Source organism: Triticum urartu, chromosome 3 (genome assembly GCF_003073215.2).
Source record: "Triticum urartu cultivar G1812 chromosome 3, Tu2.1, whole genome shotgun sequence".
NCBI classification, from domain to species: domain Eukaryota; kingdom Viridiplantae; phylum Streptophyta; class Magnoliopsida; order Poales; family Poaceae; genus Triticum; species Triticum urartu.
Window position 1 is genome coordinate 581,097,674 of NC_053024.1, and position 18,709 is coordinate 581,116,382.

The 18,709-nt window shown below is 42.6% G+C and overlaps 2 protein-coding genes across 3 annotated transcripts; one reads left to right on the plus strand and one right to left on the minus strand.

Annotated features, from left to right (window-relative positions):
- The first annotated feature begins 376 nt into the window (after positions 1 to 376).
- Positions 377 to 4,468, plus strand: LOC125545138 (WUSCHEL-related homeobox 8-like). Its single transcript, XM_048709016.1, has 3 exons — positions 377 to 1,644; positions 3,577 to 4,107; positions 4,195 to 4,468. The coding sequence occupies exons 1-3, from the start codon at positions 1,434 to 1,436 to the stop codon at positions 4,248 to 4,250; spliced, it is 798 nt and encodes a 265-aa protein (XP_048564973.1). The 5' UTR covers positions 377 to 1,433; the 3' UTR covers positions 4,251 to 4,468.
- A 137-nt stretch (positions 4,469 to 4,605) lies between these two features.
- On the minus strand, positions 4,606 to 17,485 carry LOC125545137 (probable LRR receptor-like serine/threonine-protein kinase At1g06840). Of its 2 annotated transcripts, XM_048709015.1 has the most exons (20): positions 17,167 to 17,485; positions 15,311 to 15,428; positions 14,780 to 14,927; positions 14,100 to 14,171; positions 13,719 to 13,790; positions 12,228 to 12,371; positions 12,064 to 12,135; positions 11,883 to 11,954; positions 11,528 to 11,602; positions 10,676 to 10,744; positions 10,181 to 10,249; positions 10,043 to 10,114; positions 9,380 to 9,448; positions 8,618 to 9,108; positions 7,694 to 7,846; positions 6,681 to 6,967; positions 6,358 to 6,409; positions 5,779 to 6,029; positions 5,484 to 5,618; positions 4,606 to 5,186 (listed from the first exon to the last, which is right to left on the minus strand). In XM_048709015.1, exons 2-20 carry the CDS (start codon positions 15,411 to 15,413, stop codon positions 4,821 to 4,823), a joined length of 2,772 nt encoding a protein of 923 aa, XP_048564972.1. In that variant the 5' UTR covers positions 15,414 to 15,428; positions 17,167 to 17,485; the 3' UTR covers positions 4,606 to 4,820. The 2 variants fall into 2 exon arrangements, with proteins under 2 accessions (XP_048564972.1, XP_048564971.1); XM_048709014.1 differs by lacking the exon at positions 17,167 to 17,485 and having other exon boundaries at positions 15,311 to 17,132.
- Between the last annotated feature and the right edge of the window lie 1,224 nt (positions 17,486 to 18,709).

Genomic DNA, 18,709 nt, shown 5'->3' on the forward strand with positions numbered 1-18,709 from the left:
GTATGACACTACATAGATGTTACTATCCACTGTGAAGGTAGTAGTCTAGGAAAGTGTGTAAGTTACTAGACTATGTTCTTGTCCAATGTGACCGGCCTGACCCAAATGGCAGAATCCAGACTATGATGCGTTTTAACTCGACTGCACCACGTACGTGGCCATGCACGCACGCGGCTAATATTCTCCGCCGGCGTTGACGAACACACCGATCGGAATATGATGCGTTTTAACTCGACGCGGAAATGCGCAAGCCCATTCGGCCTAACGGGCGCGTTTCGTCCGGCGCTACACTACAAGAATAATCGGTACCAGTAAATATACGAACACGTATGTACGAGTATAAATAATGGAGGCGAGCGAGACAAGCAACAGCGGCCGGCGAGTGGAGTGGAGTGGAGTCGTCTTGGTCGTGAGCTTTTTCGTTCGTCCCCCCACACATCCACATGCCCACGCCATCATCATTCTTCCTTCCCCTCCCTTCACGCACTCCTCTCCACGCTTCCCTTCTACTCCTCCTCCCCCCTTCCCCTATCCACTGACACACACACCTCATTTGAAATGGAAACCGTCTTTTATCTCCCCACCTACATCTTGCCTTGACCAGGCAAGAACCGGCAGAGCAAATTAAGCTGAAGAAACACCAGTAGCAATTAAATCAAATTAATTCTCTCGGCCGTGCATGGGATGGCCATGGCGTTCTTGAAGCCAGCGGCAGCACTGCGAGGAGGCGAGTGAGTGCTGAGCCTGAGCCAGTGCCACTACCTCCAAGACAAAATAGCCAGGGAGAGAGAGAGAGCCAGAGTAGTACTACTAGAGTATAGTTCCCTGCCTGGTTTCTCTGTCCAGCTTTTCCCAATCCAAAGCTGCAAGCCTTGGCACGAGCTGTCGGCTTTTTCTTCTGCCCCTTCTTCTTCTTCTTCTTCGGCTCCTCTGTCGCAGACACCTCTTCTTCTTTCTCCATTCCCTCGCAGTAGGCAGACCTGTTTCCTTCCGGCGGCTCCACCCCGAGCCCAAACTCCGGCCCGCGCCCACCCACAATCCTGCGCCCCACGCCCCGCCCCCCGAGCTCCACCCGCGCCGGCCCCAGAGCTGCCTCCGCCAGCACCTCCGGCCCGTCCCCGAGCCCCACCCGCGCCTCCGCCCAAGTTCTCCTCCGGCAGCACACTTCGTTCCCAACAATCACGTACGCACATACCCCAGACGGCTGGAGGAAAACTGGGAAAGGCGCCGTATCCATCTTGCTCTTTCCTTTCGCGAGCCTCCACCGCCCCGCCGCAGTCGGGATTCGGGATCGGCCGAGCGGATTTCCTTCCGTTTCCACGGCACCAGGATCCCGTCCTTTTCTTTCTTTCCAGAAATCCCATCCTTCCTGCCTCTTTCCTCCCCAGAGCCAGCCTGTGTGCCTCCTTTTTTTGCGAGTGAGCGGGCTGACCATGGAGTGGGACAAGGCCTCCGCCGCGGCGGCGGCGGCGGCGGCGGCCGGCGAGCCGGCGGAGGAGAGGGGCGAGGCGCTGGGGTACGTCAAGGTGATGACGGACGAGCAGATGGAGGTGCTCCGGAAGCAGATCTCCATCTACGCCACCATCTGCGAGCAGCTCGTCGAGATGCACCGCGCCCTCACCGCGCACCAGGACTCCATTGCAGGTACCCAACTGCACGCACATGCTTGACGGCTCCATCTACTCTTTTCTTTCTGCGTAAATAAAGCGAGTAAAAGTCTCTCTCTCTCTCAAGTGCTGTTCTTTTCTTTTAAGGGCGCAGCCTTGTTTCTTTCTGAATAAAATTCAGATGTTGTGGGCTTTGTCGGATCTGTAGAAGTACCATACTTTGTTATGTGCTGATGGAATGAGTAGTATGATTAGGATCTTTTTATCCATTTCACCAATTTTCTCGGTGAGAATACTGCTTTTAGCCGTTTGTCAGTTCATGCATGAGCAAGTCCCACACATTCCATTGCTGTTCTTGTTAATGTTCATATCATTGTTCAGTCAGTTGTTTTTGACTGGTGGTGACACATGACAGTACCATTTCACTTTGTCCATGCTAAGTAGGTGCTTAGTTGCGGCTATGCATCATCCTTTGAGATTATTTTGTTGTTGTTATAAGTAGATCGGTTGATGACTGTGACGCTAATGCAAGGGACCGACCGGTAGTAAGATGTGGTTCATGGTGTGTCGTTTTCTATCATTAATTATGCAGGGTACTGTTAATGTGTCTTATTTGCTTAGCATACTCATCACTCCTGAAGATAGCTACAGACATCCTCTTGATTAGTGTAACAAGACATTTGAGAGATTGTGTTGTCAGGCCATTGAAAGCATTCCCTTACTAACCTAAATTGTAACTTGCAAGCAACACTCCATTTGGTGGCGCAGACCAACAAGAGCAAAAGCTCAACTACGAAAAACCCTACTATAAATACATAACTGCAAGAAAGAAGAACGAAAAGGGCAAAGAACACAGCTGCCAACTAAGACTAGCCGTCGAGAGGGCAGGGCTCTTAGCTTCTTTGCCCCTCTTACAACTACAGCACTGCATTGTATTTGTAATTAATTCTGTTTTCTGAGGTCTTACTAACTGGCTTTGCCAGCTTTTTCTTGCCTAAATAACTGAAGAATTTACCGCACAGCTTGTTGCGAAACCATACTCTTTGCATTTGTTATTTCCATGCTCCCTGTGAAAGTATAAATTCTTCAGTTATTTGTGTAAATAGTACAAGAAAGTGCCAGATCATCAATTTGATGACTTGTTATGAAGTTAACAACAGGCTGGGCTCACTCCATGCACTGGAAGAATTTATTTGCTCTAGGTTATATTCATGGCTATGACCTTGTGGTTTATGCCACACTGTACAAAACTGTATGATCAGTCACCATGGGGCGTGGGCAGTATGTGTTAAGTTTTGTCAGTGGCACTGTGGGAACATTACATTAAGATCCAGAGAGGACCTTAAACGCTGCAAAATAAATGAAATAGGGACCCAAGATTGTCATGTGGCCATTTATGATTTGTGCCATGTTCCCATGTGCTCCACCATTTTGTTCCGCGATCTTCTGCCATTCTATAGAATGTAAGCTTGACATGCAGGAATCTGATAGCATGTTACTTATTATCTTTCTACTGGGCCCAACACTAATTCTTATTCTGCCACTCCAATAATTTTATCACTCACATACGATTTGCACACTTGTCCATATCGCAGTGAAACATTAGTTGATACTTTATTCTCAAGTCAACTAACTAGATTCCTTCAAAACTTAAGCATGTTTTTCTTCTTTCCAGTTAGCAACATCTGTGAACTTCCTGACAGCCTTGCAATATTTTTTCTACCATCCTAGTTTTTTTTAATAATTCATCTAGTACCACTAAAAGATTGTGCTTTATGGTAAACTCTGAAAACAGAGACCTGTGACAAGAGTTATTTTAGATATGCTCCTGAAACACAGTGTGCGGGTCTGCCCATTCTCAATTTTTTGGTTTGGTCTATTCTACTGGTGTTGTCGATAGAACAGTTAGTTTCCCAACAACAGTTAGTTTTTTCTGTAGTCAAAACTGAGATTTCACTTCTGTTTTCAGGTATGAGGCTTGGTAATCTGTACTGTGATCCTCTAATGGTTCACGGAGGCCACAAGATCACAGCGAGGCAGCGATGGACACCGACCCAGATGCAGCTGCAGATCCTCGAGAGCATTTTTGACCAAGGAAATGGAACACCAAGCAAGCAAAAGATAAAGGATATCACAGCCGAGCTCTCGCAGCACGGACAGATTTCAGAGACCAATGTCTACAACTGGTTCCAGAACAGACGTGCACGCTCGAAGCGGAAGCAGGCAGCCTCTTCTCTACCAAGTAACACCGAATCGGAGGCCGAGGGAGACGAGGATTCCCCGACCGACAAGAAGCCTAGATCAGACGGGTCACAGCAGCAGGGCATGGCTGTGAGAGCTCACAACCCCGAGAGGATCTCGGAGATGCACCGTCACTTTGACGCAGCAGAGCGTGAGCAGGTCCGCGGTCCGATGTATGGGTCCAGCAATGACAATGGCCCGAGACCGTCGGGCGGTCTGGGCCAGATGTCCTTCTACGAGAACGTTATGTCGAATCCAAGTATGTTCAGGAAACACCATTTCTTCAGTAGACAGTATAGCTCTATGGAGGCCTACTGAATCTGATATGATGTTGATTTTTTTGCAGGAATCGACCAGTTCTTCCAGTACCGGACGGGCGAAAGCTTCGACATGTCTGGGTGACACGAGATGTTGTTTAGCCGACAGGAGTTGGGGTCTGAGAAGTTTGCCTTAGTGTAAAAAGCAGTATGCGTTGGTTATCGCGGTCTTGTCGACCTCCTCCTGAGAGTAGTTTAGCTCGAGTGGAATTGGTTTGATTTTCTCGTGGAAATAGTTTGAGAAGCTGATATATACAGTATTTGCCCTTAGCCTATATATTAACTTTCAAGTGTTGGTATGCAGACTCTGGGTTTGCAGTTTTACAAGGTAAGCTGTTTTGGGTGTTCATTTTTGTCAGCCTCAATGTTACAGTGTAAATGTAACCAATATGGTTAGCCAGGCCTCCGAAAAATCAATTGAGTTTCCAGCCAATATAACCTTAGCTGAAAAGAATTACTCCAGTTAGCATTCATCATTTTGCACTCGCCAACAGTGTCTGCCAAATACACCTCCCATGATAGTCAAACCCCTGATCATCAAACACACACACACATCATCAACAACAACACACCCATTTCAACATGTACATAAGAAGAAATCGCCCGGCAGGAACTGTCCTCCACACCCATTTACAATGCAAAGAGCGCGACAGCACTAACGAGGAGTCACCGACATCCTGGAAGGGACGCTGTTGTCCATAAGCCCGCTGCCGGAGGCATGGGACGAGTCGAAATGCTCTCTGGTGGTCGTTATGAAGGAGTTCGATGTAGATTGAGTTAGGGTGGCCAAGGAGCCCGTCTCCATGGAGGTCACAGACAGGAGATCTTCTCCTTCAGGCAGAGCGCTACGGATGTCGTCGAGTTCCCTGACGATGTTGGCCATGTAAGGCCTCGCGTCGCTCTCGTCCTGGCAGCACTTCAGGGCCAGTGAGAGGAACCTCGTGGCGAATTCTCGAGGGCACCACGACATTCGGCTGTCGATGATTCCGGAAACGTCTCCTGATTGGTAAGCCGCCTTTACCTACATTGAGGATCAGGTTAAATAGTTCAGCAGTAAAGTTCTACTGAATTAATAACACTCTTACTGAACTGTCAAAAAAGACTCGAAAGCAAAGATTTAGTACTCCCTCTGTACACAAATATAAGAGCAGTTAGATCACTATACTCCCTCTGTAAACTAATATAAGAGCGTTTAGATCACTGATCTAAACGCTCTTATATTAGTGTACGGAGGGAGTACTATCTACCCTGTTTGTGACCTGCAAACAGTTGATTGAGCTGTAAATTTAGATACGGATCAGGGTGGGAACCTCCGTACCTCTCTAACGATGTTTTTACCGAACTGGATTGGCTTCATCCCGGTCAATAGTTCAAGCAGCACAACACCAAAGCTATAAACATCACTTTTTTCTGTCAATTTATTAGTTAGGAAGTATTCTGGATCAAGATAGCCCTGCCAAAAGAAACATGATGGATAAGATGAGCCCAACTAGCACAGTAAAAGTTGAATAAGTAGTAGGCTCGGCTATTTCCTATTGTATTGCATGGAACATCAGTAATTAGATCATAGTGGGTGCAGATCTTGCTACATTGTTAAGTGTAATAAGACTTACTGGAGTGCCCTTAACAACAGTGGAGATATGTTCTGGCAATGTTCCTTCAACATCCGGGATCAGAGCAAGCTTTGAAAGACCAAAGTCGGCCACTTTCGCTACGAACTTGGAGTCCAGTAGAATGTTGGTGGTCTTAACATCACGGTGAAATATAGGAGGATCTGCCTCGGTGTGTAGATAGAGGATTCCCTTTGCAGCGCCCAACGCAATATGCAACCGCTGAACAAAGTTAAGAGGTCTTTTACAAGTTGCTGCGGAAAGTGTTAAATGAGATTAGGTGCTTGACATCCAACACAAGTTCAAGAATTACACACTTTGATTTTATCGATGATCAAACAAAAGAACATAATATACCAACACACATCACTGCTAAACACAAGAATTAAAATTCTGGGAGACGGGCTGGGATCATGATCGACTTCAACATACACAAAGATGGCTATATGGGGAGAAAATAAGTTACTCCCTCCGACCCAAATTAATTGTAACTTGTGCTAAAGTTGTACTAGAGCTGCGACAATTAATTTGAATCGGAAGGAGTAAGAAAACTTGAAAATGTGCAACTTCCCGCTTACTCACCAGAAAGATGATCACGTAGAGTGCCATTTGGCATGAATTCATACACCAGCATCTGCAAAATATAATTATCTATGAGCAAAAATTACTGTAGTCTGCAGATACTCTTCCATATATTATAGATTTGCAAACCTGAGGTAACTGGAAAACCCTAATCATAAGCATGTTTAGTACTCTCTTCGATCCATATTAATTGTCGTTGATTTAGTACAACAGGGAGTATAACATTACCAATATATTTTTGTAACATAATGTGTATGGGGTTGCGGGGGGATTTCAATACTATAGTATAAAATATGTAAAATGATTCAAAAATTGAGACACACCTGTTCGACTTCTTCATCACAATATCCAATCAGAGATACCAAATTACGATGATGCAATCTTGACAGCAATTCTATTTCTGTGCAAAATTCATTTGAACCTTGCAGAGAATGTTCATGTGCTCGTTTGATTGCAACGGTTGCTCCATCAGCTAGATTTCCTTTATAGACTTTTCCATAACCTCCCTCACCAATTTCAGCTGAATCATCGAAATTATTTGTTGCTGTAGCCATTTCTTCAAACGTGAAGGATCTCACAACATCAACCTTGACAGAAAACCTCAATAGTACTGGAAAATTATCACCTCTTCAGATGTTGTAGATTGAATTTGGTGTCTACTCAATTCTAAAGTTTAGTTGCTATAGAGTTGAAACAAATCAGATGTTGTCTCTCTAAAACTCCGATCTCGTGTATTAGGATGAGGCCAAGTAAGAACTGATATGATAAATTCACAGTTTAAATCCAATTACTAGTATTACAGAAAGACTGAAAGAGTAGCTTCCTACTAAAAGTACACTGCTTATATATGTCACTAGTATTGAATTCATGCTCTAGCCAGTTACTCCAAAGCCTGATCTGATGGAGAGAGGCGGGCAATATATTTCAACACCCCCCCATCACGTCGGCTTTTTTAGTCCTTAGACGTGGGATCAGTGTAGGCCACATGATCTTTTTTTAATACTGTGTTGGCCTATCCATGTGCCAGAACCATGAGGTGGTCGCGAGATGGGTTTCATCTCTAGCCTAACCCAACTTGTTTGGGACTAAAGGCTTTGTTGTTGTTTTGTTGTTGCGTTGGCAGGGTCTTGAACTCAAGACCTCTTGACTCGGATACCACATTGAATTCATGCTCCAGCCAGTTGCTCTAAAAGTCTGAACTGATGGAGAGGCGGACCATATATTTCAACAACTAGTTACCAGATAAAGCAGCAATGCATTTCTAATTGTTAGACAACAAGGTTTTATGTGCAGCAGATGGAAAACTATGTTTGTTGAAACAAATATGGTGACTTACATGATGGCCTCGAAACTGTTCGATGTTTTGAGCGTCTTCTCATTATAAAAAATGTGGAAACCACAGAAACTGCAATAGCAGCAATAATTGTTCCTGCCAAAATCCCAGCTAGTGCACCCTTTTTTAAACCTGATGATACCAGTGTTGGAAATTCTGCAACAAAAGAAAATAAAAAACGGTGGCAAAACAATAAGCAAGTGGATCATAAAACTGGATGGAGTATTAAAGTATCAGTATGAAACATGCAGCGGTGAATATTAGACTAAGAAAAATATATTATAATCTTGGCAATTTTCATTTCTGTGGTGGGTTCCTCCCATTTCTCAGGAGAGTTTGGGTTTCCATTAACCCTAGGAAACATATATTAGGGTATGGATCGTAAAGCCCCAATCTCCCTTACATGCCTGAGCCCCTCGTGGAGGACCCGTCTTTGAGAAATTCTAGGGATATGAACAAGGGTAGGTCCACTTTCAAATTGTGATGTTATGAAAAATACCTTATAAAAATTCACACTAAATATCATGGCGTAGAGGATGGAAGAAGACAAAGAAATAACCAAAAAAAATTCGATTGTGTGCAATAATTAATCATATTTTAACATATAAGACTACACACTCATATGAACTATAATAGCAAATATTCCATATGCTAGGAGAATCAAATTAAGAATTCATGAGTTTCTAATTCTACCAACATATAAAACAACCACAGAAGCTCTGCTGATATTTCGTCGCCTGTCTTGGCAAAATAAATATACACAAGGATCACACACTCAACTATTTGTTGAATATGGTAGAACTATTTTTTTTACGGAGAAACAATAGGGGAATCCCCTATGGTATATTTTTTATATTAAAAGAAATGGGGGCAGAATATGGTAGAAGTATGAATGACATCCTTTGGTGCAAAGTAAATTCTACATACCATCTGCATAGGAACCAAGCGTGAAATTGAGAAGATCATATGGACCAAAAATGTCTGATAGAGTAATTTCCCATCCAGCAAGTAATTGCCTGAGCCGCATAACTTCCGACATAGTGAATAAATTAGTGTTATTTGGGAATAACTTCAAATGCAAATTCAGCCTTGGACCAGCCTCCCATGTGTACCGCTCAATATATAGCTGGTAAAGACTCAGGTCCAATAGAGAGGTTGAGTCCATCTCAAAGGCTTTTTTGTAGGAGTGGAAGTCTGAGATCCCCGGACTCTTCAGCCGAAATCCAACTTCGAGAGGCACAAGACAAATGCAAGGTATAGGGGATAATGGATTGTATTCATAATTTTTATCCGTCGGGCAAGAAGCACAATCTATATTAACTTGTGGTCCCTGTCCAGACGGTGCTTCATTTACAGATTTGGGTTGACAAAGTCCCTTTGCTCGAGCTGGATTGTCACATACGGGGTTTCCAGAAATCCTGCAGAATAATGATGGCAACTATTATGTGTTATATCAGAAAGAGAATGATTTTATTTATAAAGCTCTTGTGATCAATATTTTATTTGTCCGTATTATTAGATATTTTGTATGCAGTAGTAATAGAAATTATTTTTTTATATTCCCAAGAAATGATACAGATGAACCTGTATTCATATTCCCAACAAATTATACAGCTGAACCTGAGCTATGTGCATGCTTGTGCAGGAAGTGCAAACTGACAAGGAAATTTTCCATGACAAAAAACATACAGTACAATGACAGCTTTTGGAGGCTCAAATGCAGCTGGAATTGTGTCAAGGGAGTTGCTTTCAAAGTTCCTGCATTATTAAAAAAATACATTACGCATGCATATCACAAACAGATTGCAGATGGAACAACACCGTTGAGACAGTTCGCTTCAAACGACCTGTAAAATGGCATCTTCATATATCTTTAACAAAATAAGTAGCAAACTAGTGCTGTCCGACATACTTATACCTATAAAGTAAGTATGTTTAGAGAATGTGCTAAAGTATTGCTCATCTTTTTATTAAGTAGAAAAGCAAGTTAATTTACAAGGAAGCGACAAAAGGTTTTGATCACAAGCTAAGGAAAAACCTCCACAAACCCATAAAACACGGACACACTACTACTCCCTCCGTTCACTTTTGTAAGTCATTTCAGACAACTCCAAATGGGCTATTTTGTACATTGTCTGAAATGTCTTCAAGGTCTTATAAAAGTGAACAGAGGGAGTATCAGTTTTCACGAACCTATTTTTTCACTTGCTAGTTGTTCTGCAGAGAGAACATGGCAATCTATAGTTCAATAGGGAAAACATTAATGTTCAATGGCGTGAAAGGTTAGCTAGAACTACAGAAAAGCACAATTATTGAGGATTGGAGCAGTGCTCTAAGTTAAACGTTACTTACAATAACTGAAGATTAGGCAGCCCAGAGAAGTTTGCCGGAATAGTTCCATTAAGAAAGTTATGCGATAAAATACTGTCAAAAACTGTAAGTTAGTCTGGTTATTGTAAAAAGTATAAAATTTTACAAAGAGCAACATACATCGTGGTGATATTTGAAGCGAGTCTATCAACTGCTATAGATCCTCTCAGTTGGTTCCAGCTAAGATCTCTGAAAGTGCATGCCAAAATTAGCGAAGAGATGTAGAATAATCTCGTCGACATCTTTTTTCTCGGACTCGCACCTAAGTGCGCGTCTTTGTATATTAGAAGAAGGCGTTACGATGACGTGAAAGTACAACAACAATAAAAAAAGAAAATAAAGCCAAAGAATTAAATAAAAAATGGCAAACTATATAGTAGGATGGGTGATTTTCTCACTGAAAGGTACTTACCTAGAAACATATTCTAGGCAAAGCTATGAACTACTCCCTCTGTCCCATAATGTAAGACGTTTTTAGACACCAATGTAATGTCAAAAACTGTCTTATATTATGGGACAGATGGAGTAACAAACAAAGGATAATCTCTGATAGTAAGATGCCAAAAATAGTAAGAATGAAAAGGAAGTGTAACATTTGTTTTGATCTGGACTTACAAATAGCCAAGTTCAGGTATGCCACTTAGATCAGGAATAACTCCTTGCAAACTGCAATTCCTGAGACTCCTGGTGACATGAAAAAGGATTATGAACTTGAACATATATCTTGATTTGAATAGAAGTATGATAAAAAATACCGAAGATCTACTTTTTGTTTGAACTAAATATCAACAAACACACAAGAAATTCCCTTCATCCAAACTGCCCTCGAGGGAAACAAAATAACCTATTTAACTTGAAATTTTAGAATTATAGAGGTTTCTAGAGATGTGAACTGTCTGCATCCTGATCTGGCTGCTATGTGAGAGGGTCTCCTAGAGGAAGAACCATATGCAGGCAGTGGCTTCAGACTTCATGGTGGAGACTGGGAGCATTGGCGGAGTGCATTCCACCACATGTTGCCTGTCTTTTATTCCCTTTTATCAGGACTTGGCATCTGTTTGCCATAGCATTGCACAATGCTTGTAACTAAAACAACTTGTTAACTAAATGATGCTAACAAAATTAGCATGTCTACAAGTCATAAAAAACTAGAAAAAAATCCACATCAAGAAACGAAAACCACAAATCCTGCTACGAATAGTAGATACGCAGCAAAATATTTAATGTGGCATTATCCAGTATCCTCAGCATGATTTTATCTCTTTGTCTGACCATGTGTATATAAGATTTGGAGTTGAAGTTTTATGAGGAGCAGATGCAAGTTATGTCAGTGTTGTCGACTTCGCTTTTAGAGTTTTTCAAGACTTCCAGAGGCGCTAATTTGGATTCTATTGGTCTTATATTTGTTTACAGAGGGAGTACTAAAAGTAAAGGAAGTACGATAAGGAGGAAAGGCGTTGTACTCACAGCTTTAAAAGTGTCCGTATGTTATTGTATGCAGCGGGTATGGAACTTCCACTGAAGTTATTATTATCAGCCTGACTAGAAGTATAATATACAGATATAAGAAATGAGGGTTGTTAGCTGATGGCAGTATCAAATTAATCTTAAATGAGAGAAACATTCTGAGTAAAAACTATTTGCTATTGTTTAGTAACACAAGAAATGAAAAACCAAATTAGATTTAAGGTATATCATATGTATACTCCTGAAATTTGTAGCATTACTTAATATTCTCAGACGATCAAAACAAAAGTATAATCACACAACCAGCATCAGATATATTCAAAGAAGTCTCACTGGGTATATAAAATGTGCTCACAATATTTTCAAACTAAGCATCCCTGCTAAGTTTCGAGGAAGAGGTCCAGATAAATTATTGGTATCCACAAGCCTGCACAACACAGTTAAAAACATGAAACAATTTTAAACACAACCCATTCTGCAGATGAAGGAGAGAAAGAAAAGATCGGAACTCGGAATTAAAGTAGAGGTCCACATACAGATGAAGGAGCTTAGACAATCTGGACAACTCAGATGGAATTTGCCCACTTAATGAATTGTTGTTCATGTGACTAAAGGTAAAAAAAGAGTCAAGATTATAATGATACTTAAATAAGAGGCAACATAGGAATGAAGGCGAGAAGATTATGATCCTGAAACTTACAGATGCTTCATGCTTTCTAAATTAGCAAACGACGTTGGTATGGGTCCAGATATTTGATTTTGGTCGACTTGTAATCTGTTTAACTTCTTGAGATAGCCAATCTCATCTGGTAGGGAACCAGATAGTTGATTACCATTCAAAGCCCTACAAAAAATGAGGTAGTGACAATGAAAATTATCATTAATGCTTACTTGTATCTAGAGATGCTGTACTCATCTTCATGTAAAATTGAAGGGAAATACTCCCTCCGCCTGGAATTACTTGTCACAGAAATGGATAAAAATAGATGTATCTAGAACTAAAATATGTCTAGATACATTCATTTCTCCAATAAGTAATTCTGGGCGGAGGGAGTACTAGACAGTGACACATAGTTATGTCTAGACAAAAGGGGTTGTAGAAGGATAAGAAAAGTAACCCCACACAACAAATATTGACACGAGGCAAGGAGAACCCCACACCAAGTATTGCCACAAGATGACAAATTCAAAGATGTGCTACACTAATTAAGATGAGGTAAAAATCAGATATATACAAAACTGACTAGGAAGTTATGTACATTTATATTTGAGAGAAAATAAAAATATGCATTTTGTCGAAATATATTGCCTGTCTCTCTTCATCAGTTCGGACTTTTGGAGTAACTAGCTGGAGCATGAATTCAATATGGTATCCGAGCCAAGAGGTCTTGAGTTTAAGACCCTGCCAATGCAGTATTAAAAAAAGGATTTCACGGCATACATCGATCCCACGTCTAAGGACTAATATGGCCTAGACGTGAGGGGGAGTGTGAAATATATTGCGCGCCTCTCTCCATTAGTTCAGACTTTTGGAGTAACTGGCTGGAGCATGAATTCAATACATTTGACAGTTTTGTACATCCAAGGCCATGTTTTGCGAATTAAGAATAGCTTAAATGGTTAGGTTCCTCGTGGTGGAAACAACTCACCTGTGTTCATGTCCTAGATCTGGCATAAGTGCTCGCATATTTCCTGGATTTATTTCAAGCTTTCCAGGTTACTGTTTTAGTGGCATGACGTGCCCGTCGACTACGAGGTGTTTGCGACAATTTCATCAATCTCAAGATCTGTCGGCTCACGCTCTCGGAGGTGCTCATAGGGGCAGGGTGTGCGTGTGTATGTTCATCGGGGTGAGTGCGTGTGCATGTTGTGAGTGTCTGCGTTGTTTCAAAAAAAGTTTTTTGAAGCCCATTCACTGCAGCTTTTAGGTAAAAATTGAAAATAGAATTGAACCACTGTGTTGTCTAACATTAAAAAGATGAGACCAAAACACAAATGCTAACTCCAAATAGTGAATCAGATACATGGGCCTCTTTTTTTGGCAAACAAAATGATGATACATATGTTCTGCCATTTTCAACTTGCAGGGTTCAGTGCTTAAACTTCTGTGGCCGCAAGGCAAACAGTACAATGAGTTTATGTCCACACTGACAAGGGAGTACAAAAGTTAGCTTAGATAATAGGAACTTACATAAGATTTAGTGTTGTGATATTGCCTATCTCTTTCGGGATGTTACCAGTCAAATTGTTCCACATAAAATTCCTTCCAAAACAAAAAAATAAAGCAGTTAGCTCACATATGTCTGGTACCTAATGGCACAACCTGAAAAGCACCGGTTCTGAAAGAAACAACTCAAATGGGACAAGATCTATTATTTTTCTACCTGGTTATGTCATCTCCATAAACTTATTTTGTCAGAAAATCCGGGGCTTGCTCAAAATCCAATTTACATCGAAAACATGAAGTGCCATGATGTGCAATATTGATACAAAAATACTTTTTTCCAGGCAATATTGAAAAAACACTTGAAAGCACTGAATTTAGATAACAACTTTAACTGTTAATACTTACAATTTTCTCAGCTGAGACAGAAGACCAACCTCTGGTGCCAAAGTTCCAGAGAGGTTCATCTTGAACAACTCCCTACGTGGGGGAAAACCATGCATTATTAAGCAGAACAGGACACAAATATCCCATCAATATATTATGCATTATACATAATTGGTAGCTAATTGAATAACAAGCAGATTTGAAGACACAAAGCAGAGTAAGGAACAAAAGCATCAGCCAATGACCATTATTTTGACCAGGAATCGCGAACTTAGTCTGAAATAGCAAACAAGAGTAGTACAGTGCATATAATGCTAAAAACAATGCTGAATATTGGCAGGTGGGTGGGGGGATCTAGTGACTTTCTAAGGTTTCAGTAATAGAGTTTGACTGTAATAGCCTTTGGTCAAGAAAATAGTGGAGAAATTTATATGAAAGCCATGGACCCTTCAAAGAAAATTGGAGACGCAGGAGACGTGGAAGAACTCTAGCTATTTCAGTTATAATTTAATTTGGGAGCTCCTTTTAGGCTTTTATGGTTGTTGCAATTATTTATGAGCAGCAGTTTGCTGCGACTTGAAAGATTAATTACTTCAGCAGAAGGTTCACTGTTACACAGAAAATAAATACACCGTAGCTAGCCATTAACATGATGGGAAAAGGAAGGTGCGATATAAATAAGAATGGTGTGTCAATCATACAGCTTTGTTACATGAAGATATGTATCACTGGGTATCTTGTGACAGGTGACTCCTGTCCAGTTTGATGTGCATGGATCTCCTCTGTTCCATTTATTAAGGTTATTCGTAGGGTCAATTAACCTGGCTTTAATAGCACTGAGAGCATTTGCTGCATGTAATAGAGACAATTTTAATCTTCAGCGGGATAACATTAATGTATGATGTCAAGAATAACCACCATCTAGTTATGCTTATACCCACTAAGCTACTAACTAATAGAATATCATGTGTGTTAATGCGAGACTACTTTGATTAGTCCATGAATATTAACAACAGTACATATGTGAACTCTTCACAAGATGCTTCAAGACGTCCAGGCATACGAACAAATAAATCTGACTAAATCTGCACAAGCAGAGCTTGCAATAAGAAAACATGATCCAGTGCAATATGCCGATCGAGAACAATCAGGATCCAAAGGGCAGCTAGTTGGCAGACCACCTGTAATTCTTTCCTGGGAAGAGCAATTTCCAACTAGGAACTAGAGGTTACCTTCAATAGGGTGAGTGCTTTGTCCCCTTACAACATCCACCTGGAAAATGTTCAGAACAAGCAGGAGGATTGCTGCATACGTGAACCCTCCGGACCTGGCCATGTCTGTACAAGAGAACTAGCAGCAACCTGGTATCAGTGTCAATTGCTAAGAATCTGACATCATAAACAAGCATCGAAACAACAAACAAGTGCTTAGGGCCATTCAAACGATTGCTGCCTCCTAAATGGAAGTGCCTATTTTCCTGCCATCTATTTTTTGTTTTTGTTTTTGAGAAAGCAAAGCTTGTGTCTCGATACACTGATAGAAGAAAGATGTACGATTGTACGGCAAGGGAACCTTTCTCAAACCAACGGTGCTTTAACGCTACGGCGGACAAAACAACCACCTCAAACTGCACTGTCATCTAGTACGTTGCGCGCCACATAAGCAGCGAGTGATCCGAGAAGGGGTAAAAACTGGCAGCAGTTTCGTAGTGGGAAATTTTACGGTACACCATATACTACTACTCAACATAATGGTAGTATTTAGTTAATCTAATGGTCAGCATGAGACCGTCAGATTATGGCTTAAGGACATATTGGTAATTATGTTTCGTCTAATTAATTAGACTGATTGCAGCCGAGCGCCACTGCAGCCCTCCGTCCCCAACGCCGGCCATCCATCGCTGGCAAAATAATCATCCTGCAGGTCGCCGCCCCCATGTTCTCGGATATCCAGACGCTGCGTGTAGGCTGGCACCCTTAGAAAGTCCTCCATCCCAACACCGCTTGCACTCCTCCCAGCGCACTGTCATCCCAACGCTGCCAAAAGTCAGAGCCTACGCTGCTTGCATGTCGCCGGCGGCGGCAGGAATTTACTTAATTAGCTAGCTTCTTTTTTGGAAAAGAATGGACATGGCGTGATGTCAATAAGAGAGTTCGATGGAGTTGAATACTTACCATGGTATGGCCTCGTATTCTAGTGTCTTTCTAGTGTCTGCATGGTCATTCATTTCTTTTTTGAAAAGGAGGGTTACCTGGCCTCTGCATCCGAAAGATGTATGTCTGCATGATTATTCATGGGACGGGCTGGACAAGGCCGGGGCCATGCAGTCCAAGCGAAGTCTGTCATCTCTATGTCAGCGACCAGTTCCAGATCCCGGAGGCTCGACCAGAAAACCAAAAACCGGGCAATCTAGCCGCGGACGAAGACGGCCAGCAAGGCGAGGCGATGAAGAGGGCATGCGGCCGGGGCGCCTTCGTCGTCTTCGTCAGGTGACCCACTCTAAATCATGTAGGTTCGAGGGTAACACGAAAGGCATGACAACTCGCCGCTGCCGACGGCTAGCTAGGACGCGACGAGCGATGGCAACGGTGCGCTGGCAATGGCGATGGCAAATGAACGAGTGTGGGATGGATAATTACCGCGTGAGATTTCGATTTCAGGGGAAGGTGCCTGTGGGATGGATACATGTGGACTACCCAAAACGCCCTTAATTACTTAATATATTACCGAAAATCTAGTGTAGTATTGGCTCATATGGGCCGTTGAACTAAGGAAATAAACAGTCTAAATTAATCTGATGTAACGTAAAAGGTCGTGGAATTTCTCAACATGCCTCAAATACAAAACTTGGGGCGAAAAATGGAATTACCTCACTAGAGAAAAAAAGTCAACTCACATATTACTTACTGTCAAACTCCACAGCTGATGATAATAAGCAAATTAACAGTGACGGCAAAACCATGCTAATCAGCAATCGAGACTTGAGCATACGTGCTAAGGCCGATGCGTATGTGCAAGGTTAATTGGAGTAACCTTGGCGAAGAAAGAATTGAATAGGGAAAGAGAAGAGCCAACTGAAGAAACTGACCTCAAGCCCTCCTCCCAAGCATCAATTGAATTGATTGGATTCAACACAAGCTCGGTCGATATAGAGTGGAGAGGAGCAGCAGCAGGCGGATACCTGGCCCGAGACAACTCGAGAATTCCGGCGCAGGCGAGCAAATGTGGATGCGGACGCCTCCTCACCGACGGGCGACGGCGACTACTGGCGCTAGGATAATGGAGGAGTCCGCCTTTGTAAGCTACTGTTGCAACCGGCGCTTTCCAGTCTGCCCCTTCGCGATTGCGGCGTCCGCGGCACCTGGCGAGTGGAGCTTCGATGAACAGGTGTGGGGGGTGGGGGAAGCCTTGACTAGTACTCCTCCGTTCAAATTAAGTGAGTCGATTTTGCACTAACTATAAAGTTGAGTCACTTATTTTGGAACGGAGAAAGTACTGTTTACTAGTAGTAATCACTAGTTTATTTGATGATGCGTTGCCCTTGACACAAAAGGCAAATATAACCGAAAAATTAGGTAAACTATATCGAACACATTTTATTTTGTGACCATATGTAACATGATCCAAGTCTTCTCGGCTGTTGATCTTAATCGCGCGTTCATCCCGATCCCGGGTCATTCGCCTCGCTTTGATGCTATCGACGGTAGGCTGTTGGCAGCATTGCTCGGCCCGCGCCCAGTATGTGCATTTGAGTCGAGTGTGCCGTTTGAGTCCACCCAAACAAAACGTATTGCAAGCCGGCTCGCAAGACACAGATTGACCTCTTTGGTCAGGTTATCCAGGAAGTCGCGCCTGACGAAAGTAGGCCCTAGCTCGAACCGATGACCGGAGAGGCGTGCCGGTCCCATAGAGTTTGGTCCGGTAAGACACAAATACGGAGTAGCATGGGCCCTAGGTAAGCCACGTCAAATCGTCTGCCACATTTAATGCAATGAGACGACACAACAGTCACGTGAGGCGCCAAACCATCATCATTATGACTCATTTCTCATTGAGGACATGTGTCTCTTGAACAGACTAAAAGGAGCTATCGGCATGTGGCATGAATTATGGGAACATAAACTGAAGTGACAGCCGACAGGTCCTTTCACCGTTTCGTCATCTTGCCCCTTTCGCTCCCTTCGTCATTGCTGCTAGGCAAAGTTTTAGCGTGCAATCTACTTTCTCTTCCCACTCAGAGCCACCAAATTACCACAGTCAGTGATGGCGCACGGCATCAAATGAAGACCAACCGCAAACGCCTACGGTAACACCGCCGAGCAATGGCGAAGCTAGCGAAGGATCTCAGGGGGGCCAAAGAGAAAATATGCAACTTTGGGGGGGGGGGGGCAAATGAATGCACTCTACTAAATTTAAGCCTTCACAAAAGATTCCCTTCAGTAATTAAGCTATGGCTGGGGAGGCAGCGGCACCCCCAGTATTACATGTAGCTCCGCCCCTGCCGTCGGGTGAGGCGAAACGGCCATTCAAAGGGGAGCGACCCGTCAAGTCGAGGCAACCGTGAACGCCATCAAGGGACATTGGATGCCTTCATTCATAACAGAGGCTGTGCTGGAGAAGCTTACTGAACT

What these genes read in the sequence shown, in the direction of transcription:
- LOC125545137 (XM_048709015.1), bottom strand. Translation starts at nt 15,413, where the DNA reads ATGGCCAGGTCCGGAGGGTTCACGTATGCAGCAATCCTCCTGCTTGTT. An exon ending in ATACCTGAACTTGGCTATTT is followed by an intron (nt 10,250 to 10,675) that starts GTAAGTCCAGAT and finishes ATGCACTTTCAG; the next exon opens with AGATCTTAGCTGGAACCAAC. An exon ending in TCTACGTGATCATCTTTCTG is followed by an intron (nt 6,030 to 6,357) that starts GTGAGTAAGCGG and finishes CACTTTCCGCAG; the next exon opens with CAACTTGTAAAAGACCTCTT.
- LOC125545138 (XM_048709016.1), top strand. Translation starts at nt 1,434, where the DNA reads ATGGAGTGGGACAAGGCCTCCGCCGCGGCGGCGGCGGCGGCGGCGGCC. An exon ending in GCACCAGGACTCCATTGCAG is followed by an intron (nt 1,645 to 3,576) that starts GTACCCAACTGC and finishes TTCTGTTTTCAG; the next exon opens with GTATGAGGCTTGGTAATCTG. An exon ending in GAACGTTATGTCGAATCCAA is followed by an intron (nt 4,108 to 4,194) that starts GTATGTTCAGGA and finishes ATTTTTTTGCAG; the next exon opens with GAATCGACCAGTTCTTCCAG.